The sequence below is a fragment of the Octopus bimaculoides genome, chromosome 10 (genome assembly GCF_001194135.2).
Source record: "Octopus bimaculoides isolate UCB-OBI-ISO-001 chromosome 10, ASM119413v2, whole genome shotgun sequence".
Taxonomy (NCBI): Eukaryota; Metazoa; Mollusca; class Cephalopoda; order Octopoda; family Octopodidae; genus Octopus; species Octopus bimaculoides.
In genome coordinates, this window is record NC_068990.1 from 49,304,322 (window position 1) to 49,326,576 (window position 22,255).

The 22,255-nt window shown below is 37.6% G+C and overlaps 2 protein-coding genes across 3 annotated transcripts in view; both read right to left on the minus strand.

Moving 5' to 3' along the window:
• Positions 1 to 6,793: 6,793 nt before the first annotated feature.
• On the minus strand, positions 6,794 to 8,522 carry LOC106872013 (uncharacterized). The gene is made up of 2 exons (XM_014918826.1): positions 8,149 to 8,522; positions 6,794 to 7,088 (listed from the first exon to the last, which is right to left on the minus strand). Exons 1-2 carry the CDS (start codon positions 8,520 to 8,522, stop codon positions 6,794 to 6,796), a joined length of 669 nt encoding a protein of 222 aa, XP_014774312.1.
• A 10,934-nt stretch (positions 8,523 to 19,456) lies between these two features.
• LOC106872015 (uncharacterized) overlaps positions 19,457 to 22,255 on the minus strand; it is a 55,130-nt gene continuing 52,331 nt past the window's right edge. For both annotated transcript variants that reach the window (XM_014918830.2, XM_014918829.2), the window contains exon 16: positions 19,457 to 19,644. In XM_014918830.2, the coding sequence (XP_014774316.1) occupies positions 19,532 to 19,644 (113 nt within the window). In that variant the 3' untranslated portion in view covers positions 19,457 to 19,531. The remainder of the gene's footprint in view (positions 19,645 to 22,255) is intronic.

Below are 22,255 nucleotides of genomic sequence, written 5' to 3' on the forward strand. Positions count from 1 at the left end.
ACACACACACACACACACACACACACACACACACACACACACACACATGCAGCAGTACTCAACTCTGCCTAGGTTTTGTACCTAAAGTAAATTTAATCACAAAATTTCACTATATTTTGAATAAATTTCTTTGAAAAGATGATGCACACAATCTTGAATTGGTCTGAGAATATTGGTTAACAAAGTATTGGTTGTTGTATCCAAGCAGTTCAGATGGTTCAAATCATATTTCATTAAGATTGAAAAAAAAAAAAATAAAAAATAGAAAGAAAAGGAAAAAATATATAGAACCAGAAATAAATTTTTTTCCAAGTACTTAGTAATTTACATAATTAAACAATTCAACTGCACTGCTGGGGATTATAAAACAAGAACTAAACGCAGTGTGGTCTACAACTTGGATCATACATACCAAGAGGATGTGCACATGGAATGTATTAGTTTGATGCTCGGTAAAGGTGGAAAAAAGAGAATACCTATATATATGAGAAAAAGAATGATATGAGTGTGCTTTAAATTGAAAGAAATTATTGTATATCTTGTTAATAACTTCCGAAATGACAATTTTGTTTTTGTGTACCTTAATGATGCACTTAAATAGACAATATTTCTTGTTACATTATTTGCTTTATATTCTAGGCTGGTGGATCTAGTGCTCTTTTGATGGACTTAGCTGCTAATGAAAAATCAGTGCACCGTGATTTTTATAATGGTATGTTTAATGCTAGTTATATTGTTTAAATTTGACCACATTGTCATAAATATATACAAATTATTTTATAAAGTGCATCAACACTTTTATTTTGAATACCTAGAATCCATTTCTTTTAGAAATTGTTTTAACTTATATTGATAACTTTATCTATTTTTGAAAATTTTGAAATTCATCTACATTTGAACAGAGACTCTGTTTAAAAATGGGATGATTTGGAAAACAATCATTTTTATCAATTACTATGTTTTGTGCAGTTTCATACCACTGATATTGATTTCTTTCATCACTACAAAGTCAAACATTTATAAAGAGTACAGCATCACTCGCTTAGATGAATTACACAGGTCTGCCACATCAAAGCCCTATTTGTCTTAGTATTCCATTAACTCATCTATGTGTTTGAGCATCCTTAAAGGTCTCTCACCTCATCACTTCTTTCACAAGTATACTTCATTTATGAAACATGGCCCTTGTACATCCAGGGATTACGCTCTATTCATATCACGCATCCCTAGCCATAATATCAGCCAATAACTTTTAATGTCTAGTCACTCTTTCAGTTCACTTGTAATTTGGTTTTCATGCAGATATTATGACACTTATATTGTATCTCTACTTCAAATACCACTACTGTAATGGCTTTTACTTATTGGAGCTGGTTAGACTCCTGTCACTTAAGTATTTCTACCCCGCTCACTTCTATCAAATTAATCCTAATGCCCAGTTTGTCCCTGAACATTGACTCTCTGAAATTCCCTTTCTATTCATGATTTTTCTGCAGGTACTGTTTTACAAAGGTTCAAAAGGAACATTAATTTCACCTGTCTAAGAGGGCCTGTGAAGACCGTAGGTACTGCTCCTTCTTCTAGACTCAACAGGTGTGGGTGTGGTTAAAAAGTTTGCTTACGTCTCTTAACCATTTGGTTTTCAGTTCAATCCCCCTGTGCAACACCTTGTATGTGTGTATATATAAATGCACACACACACACACACATAAATCATCATCATCATCATCATCATCGTTTAACGTCCGCTTTCCATGCTAGCATGGGTTGGACGATTTGACTGAGGACTGGTGAAACCGGATGGCAACACCAGGCTCCAATCTAATTTGGCAGAGTTTCTACAGCTGGATGCCCTTCCTAACGCCAACCACTCAGAGAGTGTAGTGGGTGCTTTTACGTGTCACCCGCACGAAAACGGCCACGCTCGAAATGGTGTCTTTTATGTGCCACCCGCACAAGCCAGTCCAGGGGCACTGGCAACGATCTCGCTCGAAAATCCTGCAGGAGCCAGTCAGGCGGTACTGGCAACGGCCACGCTCAAAATGGTAAATGTATATTATTATTTATTAATAACAGTTTGATTCAGCTCTATGCCATGTAAAGTTTCATAAGTTCATTGATCAACTGCCTATGCATGACAAGTATAGCAAGCCTATGAAACTGTAAGTTGTATGGAACCAAATCAATTATCATCATTTAACATCTATTTTCTGTGCTGGCATGGATTGGACTGTTTGACTGAAGCTGGCCAGCTGAAGGCTCCATGTTTGTTTTGGCATCGTTTCTATGGCTGGATGCTCTTCCTAATGCCAACCACTTTACAGAGGGTACTGAGTGCTTTTATGTAGTTCTGGTATGGGTACTTTTTATGTGGCACCAGCACCCATGGACCTGCAAGATTAGGATTGCTTAGCTAAAGAGGGATGCAGGGAACATGCCTGTATACAAAGAAAACCACAGCAAACTGCCAGGAGTCGCGATGCCTTGTCATCCCCTCTGTGAGGCCTGATGTCTCAAGATCCTTACTCACTACTTCATACCACATCTTCCTGGTTCTACCCCATCTACATGTTCCTGCCACAATTAGAGATCAGCACTTCTTGATGCAATAGTTTCATTCATATGCATTACATGTCTGTACCAACTCAGTCTTCTCTCTTACACACTACCTCTGATACCTCGTATACCTAGTTTTTCTCTCAAATCATTTACACTCTTTCATATATGCACACCAACATTACCCATCCATCGGAGCATACTGGCTTCATTTCTTTCAAGCCTTCGCATGTCTTCAGTAGTCACAGCCCATTTCTCTCTACCATGTGGCATAGCTATTCATACACAGGCAACATACAATCTGCCTTTCACTCTGAGGGAGAGGCCCTTTGTTACTAACAGAGATAGTAACCCTCTAAACTTTGCCAGCCTATTCCTATTCTTGCAGCTATGCGTTCAGAACAGCCTCCATCACTGCTGACTTGATCACCTAAGTAACAGAAACTCTACTACTTCTAAGGATCCCCCTTGACATTTGAGGGAGTCTATTTTTTTTTTATACATTCTTGATGTTTAAATGTACCTGCACATCTGCCACATGTAAAGGACTACTTTCTCTATTAGTTTTTCACCTCTTACGTGTCCATAGCTTGGACTGAGTACACTGTATGGAGTTTCTTCTGACACCTTTTCTACATATTGAGCAGGGCCATCTCCCTGAAGGGATATATGATATGTCTGTTTTGCTACTTATTAGGACTTTGGTCTTTGCTAAATTAATTCTAAAGCCCTTTGATTGCAGTCTTTGTTTCCATACCTGAAATTTCTTCTCTGGTAGTGATTCAGCAATAAGAACAAGCTCATCAGGGTAGAGGAGCTCCCAAGGGTAGCCAGTCTTGAATTCCTCTGTTATGGATTGGAGAACTATGATTAACAAGAGGGGGCTAAGGGATTACCCTAGTGGACTCCTACTTATACACTAAATTCCTTGCTATACTCATTGGGAACTTTCATCTTACTAACAGCATCTCTGTACATGGCTTGTACAACTCTCACCAATCATTCATCTATTCCTAGCTTCTGCATTGCCTACCAGATAAGCAAGCAGGGGACCCTATCAAAGGCTTTCTTCATGTCAACAAAAGTCAGATACAGTGGTTTATTTTTGGCTAAGTACTTTTCCTGCAGTTGCCTCACTAGGAAGATAACATCAGTGGTACTTCTACCTGCACAAATTCAAACTGCATTTCATTTATGCTAATTCTGAGACCTTTGGCAGTATGCTGTGCTTGAGAAGAAGACCCATCAAGCCAAGTGAAATCGTAGTCATGGCAGATACTGGTATCATGCAACTGGCACCCATTACACTCTCAGAGTGGTTTGCATTAAGAAGGGCATCCAGCCTGTAAAAATCATGCCAAATTAAACTGGAGTCTAGTGCATCCCCTCAGCTTACCAGCCCTAGTCAAACTGTCCAATCCATGCCAGCATGGACAACAAACATTAAATGATGATGTAACAAAAGCAAAGTTTTGAAAGAAATATTAGCAAATAGGAAATAACAATTGCTACACAAGGACAAAAATCGTGTTAGTTTTATTTAATGTCTATTTTCCATGCTGGTTTGACTTCTATCTTACTGGGTCCCTCTCTCTTACAAAACCCATCCACTAAGTTATGGGGATGTAAACAAAGCAACACCAATTGTGAAGCAGTGTGGTAGGTACTAACCTCAAAGACAGATACACATTCACATGTAACAGGCTTTTGCTTTCTGTCTCCAAAATTTTAATCTGAATATTTTTCTTTTGATCTTGTCACATTCTCTTTTAACACTCATTTTTTTTCTTTGCATTTCAGATTTTGAAGATCTCTTTGATGATGATGATTTAATCTGACCCGTTGCCGACTTGTAAAATATTTATTTCCATTTTTAACTTGCTTTTTATTAAAGTATTTGAGAAATTCAATGTCTTTCCTCAATAAATCCTGAAAGTCTTTCCTTACTCTATCAAAAGAAGTTAATTTTTAGAAATTAAGTCAATCATTTTGCTGCTGTTTATATGATGGATATGAAAGATTCAAACTTCAAATATATAGAACTCATCTGCAAAGTTAAATTTTCAAAATAAAATCAGAAGGTCAATAATATTTTTAAGTTTCTTTTGGTTATTTAACACCTGCCTAATAAATTATGTTAATACAATATGGTTGTTTAGAATTTCCTTTTTAATATTGTTATGAGCTCTTAAGGTTATTATCAAGATTCATTAATGCATATTTGCCTCTTAGCCTATTATGCCAATTCTAAATGTAGAAGCAGCTGCCACATATTTAATTGAGCTATTATTTCTCACTAGAAAATGCACTTTAGGAATATAATCAGTCACTTAGATTTGTCTTATTCACCAAACAACTTTCCCTGGAGAATGCAAACAGTTTTCTAGAATTGTATCATTATCAGTAATAGATGAGATTAATCTTAGAAGCTATTTGGAGCATTTATTGCTACATTAATTTCTTATCGAATAAAAACTGTATAATTTCAGTTTCTGTCAGAAAGACATATCATGACTATTGTATTTCCCCCTTTTCAGAGGTCATATGTTAATGTCTTTCTTTCTTTGCCTGTTTTTAGCTATTTTAAATACCTTGACATTTCATGGCTTGTGAGCAGCCTTCAACTTTTTCTTTTCCCCAACCCGATATTTACATGTTACTATTTATAGCTCTATGTACTTTGAGATCCACTGTTCAAAACAAAAAAAAAAAAAAAAAAAAAAAAAAAAAAAAAAAAAAAAGACCTAAGAGATCTTATCAACATGTCCAATGCTGGATTTTCTAATTATTAAACTAAAGAGAACTTTCATAATTCATGAGTAAAACTACTGTAATCAATTAATCTGGACAGCTTTACTATTTTCTCTTTCAACAGTTTTCAGATATTCTCAATGTAACACTACATTTACACATTAACAATGTTCCTTAATTGATGTATAATGATGCCAGCTGTTCTGTTAGTGAAGTACTTCAAAAACTGTAGTTTTGTCGGGGGTGAGATTCTCTTTTCCTAAACACATTTATATTAAGTACAAATTATTTTGAATATTTTGATAGTTTCTCTAATATATTTTCCCTTATTATTAGTAGTAAACACTGAGCTATCAAACAATTTATTTAACAAATAGTATTTGCTTCACTGTTATTTCTTTCTCTGAGGTGGAAGATTTCTCTCTATTTAGAGTTAATAATTCTATCCCACCCTTGTATCGATAATGATTTTGACATTTTATAAGTTCATTTAATTACATGTGTATGAATAAGCAAAAATTAATTCCTTATTGACAATGAAGTTGATATATTCTTTCGGTGTCATTTTAAGACAAGTATGAGGTCACATAAAAATGTTAGTTTGTTCTTTAACACCAGGTCAACTGTTTAAGCAGATCTGTAATCAAAAGCTTTCCCAATGTGACCACCCCACCTTACCTTGTTTTTAGGAATTTTTTTTTTTTTAAATATGTTGTAAAGTAGGTTCCTCCCACTGGTGTGATGTGTGACTGCCATTGTACTGTAGTTGCTGTTTTACGCTAGTAGCCACAATAGCTACTAGTCATCGGATACCATTGTATCTCTTTATATCTGAATAGTAATACACTGACTAGAACTGTTGACTCTCTTGACGACTGGCTACTGGTCTATTTATAATGGCTGCTTCCTACCACACATCACACCAGTGGGAGGAACCCACTTTACAACATATTTAAATTTTAAAAAAAACATTATTCCTAAAAACAAGGTAAGGTAGGGTGATCACATTGGGAAAGCTTTTGATTACAGATCTGCTTAAACAGTTGACCTGGGAGGGGTATACAGTTTCACTACACATCTCCCCTTTTAATTATTTAATTTAACAATCAATTTCTTTTATTCACCCCACCACCTCCTACTTTTTTTCTTTCTTATATATATATTCAATATCTTTTCTTCTTAGGGTCTACTTTTAGGAATTCAGTGTTTTTTCCTTGTATGTGTGATTTTGGCTTGTACCAGGGTTGGAACCTGAAAAGTGTCATATAGCCAATCCATCGGTATTTCTACTCTTGTTGGTTCCTTTTCTATGACTCTTTCCTTAAGCTGATTTCTATGTCTCCTTTCCATTCCATTTCTGCTTCTTACATCATACATCATTCTTCCTACATATGTTACAATTTCTCCTTCCCAGTATTACTTGCCATTTTTGTACATTCTTACATATACCTTATCACCAATTCTAAAGAATTTTGGCATGTCTTTACTAGCACGTATTTTTTCTCTTCACTGGTAACAATTTATCAAATACTGATTTCACCTTTCTGGCAAACATTAATTCTGTTGGAGGGCTTCCTTCTGATACATTTGGGTTCAAAGTTACCCTGTATAGCCTTAAGAATTGTTGGATCGCAACCTTGTCCATAGCTTCCTTATTAGCTTTCTTTAAAGCTTTGTTAAAGGGGTCCACAAACCATTCAGTCTTTCCATTCGATCTAGGGTGATACGGTGCTATAATTTTATGTTCTAACATAAACATCTCACAGGATATAAACTGTGTTCTGTTATCAGAGACAATTATATCCAGTACACAAAATCTTGTGAACAGCTCATGTAAGAAGTTCATTACTGTAAATAAGGTTGGTCGTTTACAAATCGCGACCTCAGGCTGTTTTCTGTAGCTGTCTCACTACTATTAAGTAGTAATATCCATTTACTGGCCTGTAATTGGGACCATGGTATTTTCACTTCCAGCCAAGGTTCACATTTTGTAGAAAACTGGTTGATAAAAGTAAATAAAGAAAGGTTCAATGCAAAGAACTGCTAAGATAGTTTTACTGCCAATGCACATCCTCTGCAGCCATTTTCCAGGTTATCAACTTCTTTGTCCATGCTTGGCCAGTATACGAAACTTCACATCAGCGTTTTCATTCTAGAGATACCTGAGTGTCTCACATGGAACTCTTTTAGCATTCTCTTCTGTAACATCTGTGGTATGACCACCCTCTTAGTGTACATTAGTACACCATCACATCTTAGTACTTGCTCACATCTTGGCAGTTCTTTGCATCAGACCTTTCTTTATTTACTTTTATCCACCACAGTTTTCTGTTTGTCTCATTAATAAATTTGTCATTTCTTTTTATTTCTTCTAAAATTACTGGTAGTTTACGCACAATGTTCCACATTACTTTTATGTTTCTGCTTTTAGCGCTGCTATTATGTTGTCCTCCAGCAGTTCGTTATTTCTCAGAATTAACCTAGACACACCATCTGCATGCCCCAACTTCTTTGAAGACAGATATTCCATTCTATAATCATAGTTTAATAGAATGGTACCCCACCGCTGCAGTCTGTTTGCCATATATGTCAGGATTCCTTTCTTGGATCCATATATCATTATTAGATACCAAAAATGTCTGCCATGAATGAGCCTATGGAACTTTTTCATGCCAAATATAATAACCAACACCTCTTTTTCAATCTGGCTCTTGCTCTTTGCTGCTGGCAATAATGTCCCTGATGTGTAAGCTATAGCTTTTCTCCTGCCATCATAATCCTTGTGTAGGAGCACAGCTTCTATCCCATACTCACTAGCATCTGTAGAGTATTATCTCTAACTTTGGGTCAAAATGCATAAGATACAAGTCTGAAGTTAATACATCTTTTAACTCAAATGCTTTCTGACATTTCTCTGTCCAAACCCATTTGGGATATACACTTGGTAATAAATTTACCAAGCCTAGGAATGCTTGTAGCCTTGTCACGTTCATTGGGGACAGCATATTTTGTACTGTTATTGCTCTTGATGGTTCCAGTCTGTGTTCACTTTCATCAATTACTTGACCTAGGCATTTTATTTTTTCCATCAAAAATTTGCATTTTCCTTCTGCCAGTTTTAGCTCATATTCACTTATTCTCTTGAATATTTTCTTTATCAAAATGTCATCAAGGTATACGATGGCGAAGTCACAATCACTTAACATCGCATCCATTATTTGTTAGAATATGGCAGGTGCCACTTTTACTCCAAACAGCAATCATTTGAATTTGTACAATCCACAGTGTGTTGATTGTTAATAGATGTGTGTAATCTTCCTCTAGCTGAATTTGAAGGTACATCTTTTTCTTTATGTAGATCGCTGGTGCTGCCCAGTCTGCATAATCTTTACAATTATATTCAGGCTTTCCAATCTTTCTAGTTCTTTATTGACCTAGTCTACTGCCACAAATGGCCCATTCCATTTGGGCTTGAAAATAGGTGTTGAATTTTCTTTGATAATAATCCTTGCTTTTGTTTTTGTGCATCAGCCTAACCCTTTCAAAAAATCTTTTGGGAAAGTTTCTCTCATTTTTTTGTCTCAGTTCATCAACCTCGTTCAATCATTTGACTGCTCCATTTACATTATTGCACAAAACGCTTATGGGTGTATCCCATAAATTAAATTTCTCCACACATTCTGTGCCAAATAAGTTTATGGATTTTTTCAACACATAAGCATTCAATTTTTTGGTTCAACCTTTGAACATTATATTACAAATGCGTTCGCCTGTGAAATATAATTTTCTTCCTGTAACACCATACACTGTTTTGTTTGGACTACATAATTGGTTTACCCATTTGTACTAATGTGATGTCACTTCCTGTGTCTAATTCTCAAATTCACGAATTTTCTGTTTGTTGTAGTCACAACTCTCCCTACTGACAAACTATTTATATTTTCTTGTTTGTTCTATTTCCCTATCATTCTAGTTTTGCAGTGCAGTTTTATATGCCCTGTAAACCTGTAGTGAAAAAACTTTGCTTTTTTTATACAATCTTTTTTCAGGTGCATCCCACCACATGCCATACATGGGTCTACATCTCAATATTTTTTCTGACTTTTTTTTGCACTGGTCTTATAGGAAAACACACTTTCCATTGAATTTCTTCCAAGTCATGCTTTGATTCTAATATGTCACACTCTTCCAACAATTTCTGCAATGTTAAATCCCAGTTCATTTCCAGTTTTGCTAGAATTTTCATTCGGATTTCTCCATTCCTGTCAATCCTTGTGCAAAAATCAAACACTTGAAAGAATCTGGAGTAAGCATATCCAGTCTAAGTTTTTCACATTCTTTGTTGGCTTTGCCTGTATAAGTAGTGAATTCTTCGTCTTTGCTCTTTTCTATGTTTAAACATTTCCATCTAGTATTAAACAGTGAGTTCTTTTCACTAAACATTTTGTACAAAATGTCAACTATGTTGGTGAAATTTGTTAAATGCTTTTTTGTGGCAATATAAAGTTACTATAGTTCTCATGCCCTGTTGTCACTAGTTTTCTTAAAACTAGACACGTTTGCATTTTGTCTGTCCAATCCCAGCATTCTTTTTCAAACATTTGTTCAAATCTTTGAAAGTAAGCTTTGAAGATTATTCCTTCTTCAAGATCATATTTGAATTCGCTTATGGAATTTGCTACATGGTTAGGTGAAAATATATTCTCCAGTTTGGTTATCAACTTCATTAGTTGTAACATTTGCTGCTACAATCCTTGTTGTTGCTGTTTTTGCAACTCAACTACCCCAGCTAACAAGTCTTCCATATTTTATGCTTTTCATAAGTTTGCATAAGGTTTTTGTTTCTTTTTTGTCGAGTTATTTAATTTTCCACATGAATTAGTTTAAACTCTCCATGTGAATGTTTTTTTTTTTTTCACTGCGTAAATTTGTTTTTCCTCATCACTGCTGTAGTAAGGTGGGTTCCTCCCACTGGTGTGATGTGTGACTGCCATTATACTGTAGTTACTGTTTTACGGTAGTAGCCACAATAGTTACTAGTCATCAGATACCATTGTATCTCTTTGTACTGTAATAGTAATACACTAACTTCTTCTGTCTTACTACCGCTGATAGCTCCACAAGACACTGACTAGAACTGTTGACTCTCGACCCTCTCTTTACAACTGGCTACTGGTTTATTTAGAATGGCCGTTTCCTACCACTTTTTACTGGGAGGGGTATACAGTTTCGCTATACAACAAAATGGCACATGTTGTTTGAGAGAAATTTGCTTGCTATTTCTAGCAGATTGAGTGACTGTAGTAGGTACTCATAAAATTTATATATATTGATAGTTACAACTTTATTTAAATGATACCAACTACAAACATGCAAGACTTTTGTAGATAAAAATATAAATAATCAATATCTTATCTTATTTAGTTATGAAGTATGTAATCATATTCCTTATCTTTGATGTATTTTATATTGTCATAGCAAATGCTCTTTCAGACATCAATATTTTATATTTGAGCTAAATGTCTCTGCTACTTTTACAACCTTGCATTCACTTGCTATTGACAGAGCACAAACCTGGCTTTAGTTAATGGATTGTAGCATAATGTAACACTGCCATGATGAGGTTGGTCTATCACTTTTACTCTAGTACATATTTTTAAGTCTAACAATCTCTTTATCAAAATACTTAATTACAGGGGGTGTCAGGAAACCAACTCTTGGTTGTCCAGCTGACACACATGCACAGATCATCATCATTTTAATGTTCACTTTTTCATACTTGTATGGGTCAAACAGAATTTGTTGAAGCTGATTTTCTATAACTTGATGCTTTTCCTGTCAGCAACTCTTTCACCTGTTTCCAATTGTCGTAAACTAATTTAAAAGAAGGTTTTTGCTCACCGTCTAATCCATTAATCATGGCTGTCCAATGATTAAGACTCGTTTTATATTAGGTAAAGAAAGCATCCATCTATCAATGTCATTCTACACTATGCTGCATTTTCGTACTCAGTACAAAATATATCTATATTTTTATCTATTATTTACTATTGTAGAAAGGAATTAATGATAGGATATTATAATTCATAACACTCTTCCCTGCTGAGTGAAAAAGTCAGTCATGGTGCATCCGAAACATATAGTCCTTTAGATAAAAAGGGGTCTTGATAATTTGTCCCAATCTGAGTTTTCACATCTCTTTTTGTCCTTGAATAGCTGATGTTTGTTACTCATATTATTCTCATCCAGGTACACTTTGCCAGTTTTGTTGCCCATAATATTCTCATTCAGGTACTCTTTGCCGGTTGCTAATCTACTCGCGTTTTCATGTGCCGGACTGTGAACTCCATTTCTTTATGTTGGTTCTATTGGTGCACTGTTGTGGTCGGTTCTTTGTTTATTGATTATTTGTGGATCTTGTAGTTCTGTGTCAAACTCTGTCGAGTTGACTCTAGTTGTGTTTGTGTGCTATCGTTGCTTCCTTGATTGATAGATTGTCCTACTGGAGCAAGATTGTGTATTGACACTGTATCTACTCATCCATTTCCAAATTGTACGGAGAAATCGTCTCCAACAATTTAATGTTTTCTACAAGAGGATCCTCCTTATTTCTGAGATGTCAACAATGCAGGATTGTGCTTCCAGTATTCTGGAGGAATTCAGGTAGAATGGTTCTCACTGTTGATGAACTTGAAAATTTAAACATTCACTCATGAAGGGTTGTGTTGGTAGCTGTACAGAGGATTCTTCTCATGACTGCTTGTGCCATAGGAAGGGCTGTCAACCATTGTCCTTTATCGAGTTGTAGAGAACTAAGTGCTAGATTTATGGTCTTCATGAGGGTTCTGTTGGTCCTTTCACATTGGCCATTGCCTCAAGATCGATAGGGGGATGCAGGTGGGAAATTACTGTTTCAATACTCGTGTCTTTGCATGGGTATGCAAACAGGAACCTTGAGTACTCATCAACTATTACCAATAAGTCGCAGTATTGTGTGGTTGATGTCAGGGGACCAACAAAATTGATTGAGAGGCATTCCCATAGTCTCGGTGCCTGTATTAACTGACCCATAAAGGGCTTGTGGAAGTTGGGTTTGTTTGTCGCATGTAGAGCAAGCAAGTGTCATTTCACAGATTTCATAGAGGGAGAACGGCAGGTCACTTTTGTATGGCACAGTTGTGATGAGTTACCGGTGTTGTAGTGTCTCTTGTTGCTGCACATCTTGATAGCACATTTGCTTTGTTTTGAGTTCCTGATCTGTAGTAGATTGTGTAATTTATATCTGAGAGGTCCAAGTGCCAGTATATAAGTTTTTGATTTTTGACATCCCTTGCTTATTGAAGACCATTGCTAATCAGTGTTGATTGGTGATGGTGTTGCAGTATGGGGAAGCATGTATTAGGTGGTCCCATTTGTGACCTCATTCTATGATTGCACAGGCTTTTCTCTTGATGATGGATTGGTGTTTTTCTGTCTTTGAAAGGGACCTTGAATAGAAGGCCTCTAAGCCTTCCTTGTGATGGCATCCCTCCCAAGGCTAGGTTGGAAGCATCTGTTCTGATGGTAAGTGGTATTCTGAGTAGTGGAACGGCCAGTATGACCTTTACCAATGCAACTTGAGAGATGCAATTGTTTTTACTTCTTCTGGCAGTCCTACTTTGTTGATATTTTCTCTGGTTCTTGAAAGTGGAATGGTGAGTTGGGAACACTGAGGTATTCACTTTGCATAAAATGCAAAAATGCCTATCATTCAATTTAGTTTTCTGTGATATGCAGCTGACATGTTGTTGAAAAACCTTGTTTGCTGCTATTTCATTTAGAAGATCATTGATCTGATGGGTAGTGTAGGCATCCAGTTGTATTTAGATATTTATAGTGTTTGAGTAGTTGATCACCAGTCTTTTCTTCCTTCCATTAGATGTCACAAGGCATTGAGCTTGCCAAGGACTATGGTTTTCCTGAATATCCTCTGAAAGTAACCTGTCTATTTCGTGCTTAATAAACTCTGTGTCTCTAGGTCTGCATCTTGAAGTTGTAGTAATTGGTTTCAGCTTAGAGATCTTAATGCCTGGAAATAGTTCATACGCGATGCATTTGAGGCTTGACATAGACATGCAGAATGACACAGGCTTGTGTGTGACTACCGAGTGTTGACAGAGGATATCGACTCCGATGGTGATTGGAGTTACAAAGTAGTCAACCACAAGGAAATTAATGTTGTGTTATTTCCTAGTTGTAGTTTGCTACTGAATTTGCCTTTAGTCTCCAGTGCTGTGTTGTTGACTAGGCTAACTTTTTCTGGAGTGGTATGATTGTATGGTAATCCCCAGGCTGCAAGAAGATTCGTTTCTATAAATGTCCTGTGCATTGTTGCCCTTAGTCTAGTAGAGTCCTCTCAAACACCTTGGCATCCATTTAGATAAAGTTTGAATAAAATTTGTTGTAAACCAATTCAAAAGAAAGCTTTAATTCAAACTTTGTTCTGCTCGCTGCCTAATCTGTTAATGATGGCTGTCAAAGATTAAGAAACATTATTTTATATTAGGTAAAAACAGCATCCTTTTATCAAAGTCATTCTACATTACACCACATTTTTGTACTCAATACAAAATATGATATCTATATTATCATCTATTATTTACTGTTGTAGAAAGGAATTAATGACAGGATATTGTAATTCATAATAGTAATATTTCTACATGACCAAGCAGGTTTTCACAGAAGATTGCAAACAAAGGACATCACTTGCATGATAGTAACAATTGTTTACAACTACCACAAGTTAAAGCAAGGAGATAGTAACACACACATATGATGGGCTTCTTTAAGTTTCCATTTACCAAATCTACTCCCAAGACTTTGGTCACCCTGGGACTATATAAGAAGACATTTGTCCTAGATACTGTGCCATGAGGCTGAATGCAGAACCATGTGATTGTGAAACAAATGTCTTAACCATATAATCATTTTTGCACCATAAAACTTCTTTTGAAAATCCAACCAGAACAGACAATTTTTATGCAATCTGTTTGCCACCAATGATATTGGGTTTCTTTCTCTAAGCCTTGGACATCTGAAAGGGAACTTAATCCAGAGATGTTAATCTGTCACTTTGTTGCTTGCTACCAATGGATCATCTCAAAAATGTATCTATGGGCATAACAATTATTTTTTTTAGTTTCAATATAAAAAAAAAATTAAATATAAGTTATTGCATTTAATCTTTTTGTTTTGTCAATGCTTTCTAAGTGAAGGTGCTAAGAATAAGGTGATTTTTTATTTTCCACAAGTGGACAACATAGAAAGGGACAACACAATCTGATTTTGGGTCAGATGAACGAATGGTTGACATAAATATGAGGTTAAAAATTCACAAAATAAGAAAATATAAAGAAATCGAATGATAGGACAGACCAGACCGGAAGACATTACGGATGGAGTGGGGGGGTTAATATGGACCCCACAAGCACCACCTTACCACCGATACCTGAGATACGTCGTGTCACATTCACGAGGTTACATTCACACGCAACATCCATGCTACATTCTTCCATCGATTTTCGAACATTTTCACAGTCAGGCATTTTCTCTCTAGCCCTATTTTCCTTTTAAGGTGAAAGGTGAAGTAATTCACCAATTCAGGGCCAGAGGTGAAGGTGCTTGACTTTAACCCTTTCAGCCTCATCTTCCAAATCACCTCTCTCGCAATTGCTACTACAATGAGAAAACAATTCTTACCTTCTTTCAAAATGAAATCAGGCGGGTCAATTTTTACAATAGACTCAGTCGATAGCTGTACTCTTCCTGCACTTGACAACAGCTGTTCAGCATAAACCCACACGTCTGACACCTCCGAACACTGAACAATAGTGTGCAGGACAGTTTCCCTATCCCACTCACATCTTGGACAGGTCGAAGGGCTGTGGCCACTATGCCTTGTGAGCTGGTCCCAAACAGGTAAGGTTCCTCGTTAACACTGCCATGCCAGAGACTTCTGAAAGTTGTTCAGGGTCTTCAGCCCGAATGTACGTTGGAACAGACTGGCCAGTTGATTATTGTCAAGACCTAGGGTTTCTGCTAAGGTATCGTCACATTCCACCTCCACAAGCCCTCTATTAAAGAATGTGGTGGAACCTCCACCGCAGGCATTGCCCAAGCAACGGAGTAGCAGAAGAGCCTTGCAACACTCCGTAAACAATGTACCTAACTTCGATCTTTGATAGAACCAGGTTTCCCGTCCACTGAAACTAGTGAACTTGGGAAACATCCATTTCGCCAGCAAAGACCACCCAGATAGAGCCACAGATGCCTCAACCTAAATGCATATCTGCTCATCAACAGCCAAGGCATCCCTAGCCCACCCTTTAACAGTTGTTGGCAGCAAATAGAGTGTTTCACAGGCGGTTTCGAGCCCTTCCAGCTTAATCAACCACAAATCAGGGCAAGGAACGACGGTTAGGCGGTAGTTAATGACCAATAGGATGAACACATTGGCTACCTCCGCCCTCCCTTTCAGGGATAGCCACTGCCAAGACCAGGTCTTGACTATATGGGTCACCCTGCTCGATACCTCGGCCCAGTTCTCAATTTGGAGGTCTGGTCCAAACCAAACTCCTAGCAACTTAATCGGACTCTCTGTCCAACGTCTCACGACGCTGTCAGAAAGCATCAACTTGCCTCTCCAGGTGCCGACTGACTTTTCATGATTAACTTCTGCTCCTGCCACCGTCTTGTAAACCTTAATGGCCTTGCCTACCCACCCTCTGTAGGTGATCTATTTTGGTTATGATGATGATGATGTCATCCGCATAAGCTGAAACCGACTTTCCACAACCTGGCTGTCTCGGGATACCACTCAATTTTCGCAGTAATGGCTCAAGAGCCACTACATACAAAAGCAGGAAGAGCAGACACCCTTGACGAACCAAGCGTTTGATGTTGAACGGCCTCGATAAAAAGCCGTTCACCTGAACTACCGAGTTAATATCATTAATCTGAATGATCCACCTGAAGAAGCCAAGACCCAGGCTGAACTGTGCCAGAACGGACACCAGGTAGCAATGGTCAACCCTATCGAATGCCTTTGATTGGTCTAAATGGACTAGTACCCCACCCTTGCCAGAATCACTATTAAACCCCTCTAAAGCGTACTGTACAAGATGGAGACTATCCTGGATGGTTCTGCTGGGAACGGCACATGTCTGTGCCTCCCTGATCAGACCATCCGTGATACACACCAATCTTTACGATAACACTTTGGTGAAAATCTTCAACCCTGCGTTTAGCAGAGTAATGGGCCGAAAATTATCAATGGAATCCCCCTTGTCCGGATCCTTTCTGACAAGTGTCACCACTTGTCAGAATAAACCCATTCTGCTGCCAGTTTGCATAGACATTCACCGCAGTCTGCCATAGCCTCAATTACCTCCTCACGCGTGATCGGCCCTTCACAGCACTTGTGTCCCACCCTTATAGGCGCAGCAGCCCGGCGAGGAAGTCTGTTAGGTCCCTCCTACTATCCAGTCTGCCACCCCCACTGAAAAGCCTCACACATCTCCTCGGGTTCGTCTATCAACTTACCTTGTTGGTTTGTCAAAGATCGGATTATGGCATCATTACCACATTGGGCTTCCACCACTCGGACCCATCCTGCGGCCCTGATTCCCTCACAACCCACTGCATGAGGCCTAGTCCTGACAATGCAACCCATGAGTTTGGCTTCGAGGTGCTGGTTTAATGCCAGTCTCTTGACCCTCACCTGAGCCAGTTTTCATTGCTTCCTCTAAATCCTCAACTAAAGCTGATTCCCTCCTTGCCACTAAACCTATGCTATATCTAATAGACTCAAATTTAATGGCTCGCTTGAGGGTATACCACCATTTATCATTAATAATAGAACGGGTTAATGCCCTCTGAATCAATGACTTAATCCGGTCTCTGTACTCCTTAATTGCCAAAAGGGATGTATTAAGTTTCCAGTCGCCGGGACCTCAATTATATAGCTTATCTATGTCAAGCTTACAGGTGACCATTTTATGATTACTGTAGCTGACTGGGTGAAACTGGACACCTAGCTATATTGCTATCTGCTTTTCTAATTAACACTCTAAGTACGACTGGGAAGATCCATCGCTGCTTGACCATGTCCACAATGGAGTGTTCAGAAATTCCAGCCTATATGGATCTGCCAGCTCAAAGCGGCTTAGCAGTTCCAGGAAGCAAGGATTACCATTTCTATCTGTACGCAAGCCAACATAATCTATGCGTGCGTCGCAGATTGTGTTATTGTCTCCTAGTAGAACTAAAGAATGTGATGTACCAAGAAACTACTCCAGATTCCGAAAATATTCACTTTGCCCAGTTGTCGTGGGTGCATAAATTGCAACCAGTCTGATAATCTTACCACGGCTGAACGTCAAGTCCATGATGACCAGCCTACCTTCTGGATCTGAAAAAATTAACTTTTTCTCAGAAACCCAGTTTCTTTTAAATAGGACCAACACCCTGCTCCCGCTAAAAGGACAGCCCAGAGAGAAAAAACTCTCATAACCATCCAACAGCGGGAGCAGATATCCAAATTACACGACCTGATGTCATTAAGGAAGTGACCTTGCTTCCAGCTTGAGACCAGATCACGCACATTTATACAACCTATATGAATGTTTGACATTGACTTACCTCCCATCAGTGGTTTGAGGGGGATTCACCTTCTTCCTCTTGGGCTCATGGGTTTTTTTTACATAGGCCCTCATAGACATTTGAAGAGTAGTCCATCTTGAGAGGGCCCATGTCATGAAAAATTTCGGACTTATTCTGTCCAGCCTATCCTGTAGATGAGAAAGTCTTTTGATGACTTTTTTCAACTCGTTTGGCAGATGAAATAGCTGCCAAACGGTTAATCAGTCTATTATTTGATGCCTTAATGGCGATGTAATTAACTTCGTTTTCTTTTTCATTTTTCTCTTTTTTTCAGTTTGGTAAGGACAGTCTGTTTTTTTTTTTTTAAAAACAGTTGACCACCCCTCCCCTTTTTCTTTATCCTCACACTCTTCCGATTTTGATGGTAGTGGTGTCGTCTCTGGTGATGTAGGTGACGCTTCCACCATCACTACTGCCCCTCCTTCCCTTTCTTCCTGCACATTTTTTGCAGGTTGGCATTCGGACTTTATATGGCCCTTTAAACCTCAGTTAAAACATCTTGGTTTCATGCCTTCTACGAAGACGATCAGCTTCTCGTCACCAATATTTATTATCTCTGAAATTTCTTCTAGCGTAGGGACCTCTGCCTGAATCAACATGTTCAAGCGTTGTCCCTTCCAATTCACTTCCTCCACCACTGTAGCCTGGAGAATGATGATTTCTTCTTTCTAGCCAGGCAGCATCTACTTCTGGAGGAATATTTGTAATTTTTATTTTCGATGTTCTTCTTCCCATATGTATGCGAAGAAGAACCACCTCCTCAGTTATCAAAGTTTCAGAAGAGTGCTGCCTGGCCACCTCCTCTGATGTGAACCTCACTTCAACCGTTCTTTTTTTTAAACAGAATGCAATTTATGGCAAAACGCTGAACACAAAGATTTGGACTTACGTCCCACAAAATCAGCTCAAAGCCGCACTGTCCAACAATAATTCCCCCGCAGGGGGCAACTGAAAACAAGCTGCTTCAACGAAGCAATAAACAATCTTTAACAAAAACAACAGCAACTCACCGCAACAATATAACAATCCAACAAATGACACAGAAAGCACTGGAAAAACGTTCAACAACAAGAGACTTGCACTAAGAATAAGGACAAGGTAAAATTACTAATTGCTTTTATAGCAAGTTGATGCAAATAGTTTATCCCGCCCCCTCTGACTTTTAGTTCATGCAATTGAAAAAAGATGCATTATTTATGAGATGACCTAATATATATATATTTTTTCTGTAAAGCGGTTGGCATTAAGAAGGGCATTCAACCATAGAAATAGGAAATATATAGGAAGAACAGATTCAGTAGCAAATTCCCACGAATATCTATTAAAAAAAATTTTTTTTTTTTAAAGTTGTCATGTCTGGTATACCTTCAATCATACATCTGGGACTAAACAGTCATCATGATTTCTATCAAATTAATGGACAAGCAAAATATTGCAAAAAGAAAAAAAGTTTTCATTTTTTTTCAAATTCATTTATTAAATATATATGTATGAATATACATGATGCATGTTATTAAACATGACACTATTTGCCAATTGTTTTAAATACTCTTCGGTTGAATTTGGGCTTTGCAAAAGATCTGTCAGCTTTACTTCTGGGCAAAGCTTTTTGGCCCTTTGATTTCTTCTTTTGAAAATCTGAGACAAAAAGTTAAGGAAATAGCTCTTTGAAGTAAAACATTCTGAAATAATTTCAAAGATATAAATTAAGCAAAAAAATTAGATCATTAAAAAAGATCATTTTGCAGCCTCTCTGCTATACTTGCACAGGTGAAGCAATCATTATTATAGCTAAGAAATGAAACTTGTGTCCCCACCCCACCAAGTTCAACCATGCAGGCTCAACAACATAAGATCTAAACTTGTGAGATAATAGTGACCAATCTTATCATGGTAGTCATCATTTAATGTTCATTTTTCCATACTTTTACCATAGGTCAGGTGGAATATGTTAAGACAGATTTCCTACAGCTGGATGCCCTTCTTGTCATCAACCCTCACCTGTTTTTAAGCAAAGTAACAGTTTTCATGGAAAAACTGGAAACAAACAACATGCTATGTTTGAGTGTATGTCTATCAAAATAAGGGAACATACAAAACTTTGCTTGACCTGGAGTTATAGAAGAAGACACTTATCTGGAGTGCTGTGCAATGTGACTAAACTCAAGATCACATAGTTGGGAAGAAAGTTTCTTAACCATACAATTGAGTTTAATATATAAATTAGTGGAGGTATAGTGGTATGGTTAAGAACATTACTTCACAACTAAGTGGGTTCAGGTCCAATTTCACTGTGTAGCATTTTGGGCAAGGGTCATCTACTATAGACTTAGGTTGACTAATGCCTTATGAATGAAATGGAAGCCTGTCATGTGTGAGTGTATGTATCTGCATGCATCCCATATATGTTTTTTATACTTTTAATTTTTCAAAATTAAGACAAACAAAGTTCTCTTTTTAATCTAAAATATACTCTCCTTCATTTTCTACAATGCTCTTCCATCTATCTGATAGACTCGCAAGGCCCCTCTTCCAAAATTCATTTTGTCTGTGATGAAAAATACTCCTCCAGTACTTTTCTGACCTTGTCTACAAAATTCATTTTTTTCCCGTCCAAGTGATTTTGATAACTGCAGAATAAATAATAATCAGATGGGGCAATGTCCAGCGAATTTGGAGGACGGGGCATCATTTCTCATTCAAACTGCTCTAGCCTTTGGAATGTTATTCTCGCTGTATGTGGCCGAGTATTATCTTGATGGAAGAACACCTTTCGTCTTGAAACCAAAGATGGTCATTTTCCTTTGCTTGCAGTAGATCTCCTTTGTAATAAAAGTTCAGAGTGGACTAAACCTTTCATATCCCACCAAACAGATAACATCTTATGTGGATGAAGACCTTCTTTAGCCTGGGGTTTCTCCTCCCCCTACCCAGTCTTCGGCTCTTGAGATTTTTATAGAGAACCCATTTCTTGCCACCAGTCACTATTTGGTCCAAAAAAAGGTTCATTCATGAGACGTGGCAGCAAAGAAGAGCACACATTCACTCTCTGCATATGATTAGACTCAGAAAGTTTGTGAGGAACCCATTGACCTTATTTCCTGACTTTTCTGATGGCACACAAATTCAATGAATGGTTGAATGACCAAATCCAAGCTTCTCTGCTAGTTCCTCAGCAGTTACGGTGGGATTTTGTTCCACCAGGGTTTGCAAGACTTCCTTGTCAAGCTCTACAGATCTTCCAGGATGGGGCACATCTTCTAGGCTGTAGTTTCTGGCTCAGAATTTCTGGACCCGATATTGACATTGGCTTATACTTACTGTACAATCCCCATATACTGCATTTGTTGCCTTTATTGAACTCATAAAGCAACATATGGTGAATATGCTTTGTCACTTCCATTATAGCTTTGAAAAAAAATTACTTAAAATCAAACTGCACTCTTCAAAACTTGCACTAAGAATAAGGACACGGTAAAATTAATACCTGCTTTTATAGCAAGTTGATGCAGGTAGTTTATCCTGTCTCCCTCTGACTTTTAGTTCATGCAATTGAAACAAAACACATTATTTATTGGATGACCCAATATATGTATTTGTGTATAAATATAAGTCTGCCTCCTTCTCTTTACATTAATATTGCTTGGGCTACAGTGATATCTGTTTATGTTGTCTATAGAAAACAAGTCCTACAACTTAGTGGTTTGAAATGTGAAAATCAGTGAAATAAAGTACCTTACTTGGATCAAATAAGGTTTGGCATGAGGAAGGACATCCAGCCACAACATACTGCCCCAAGAAGCCACATCCAACTCATGCCAGCACAGAAAAAAAACAATGATGATGATATTACTGCAACTGAATTTATAACAGGATGACAAGTATACCTCAGTATAATGTGAATTTGGAGAGTGTAAAGCATGAGATTAAAGCATATAAGAGTAGCTTTCGTTTGAGCTCTTAGTGACTGAAATCATAAAATGTTCAGTGACAAATTGGTACATTTCTAATTTAGAAAAATACTAAAGCATCTTTCAGTTGACTTTTTTTCCCATCCCTGACAAAATATAGAAACAAGGGCTTTGTGCTGGCACCCCACTATTTCCATCTTACAGAGTAAGATGTTGGAGTATCTGGAGAAAATCTCCAGATACTCCAACATTATATAAATGCCAGGCAGTCATGCATCTTCTGTATAGCAAGGTGTCTATCTCTGCTTGTCACTTGCGTAATATCATCTCACTACATT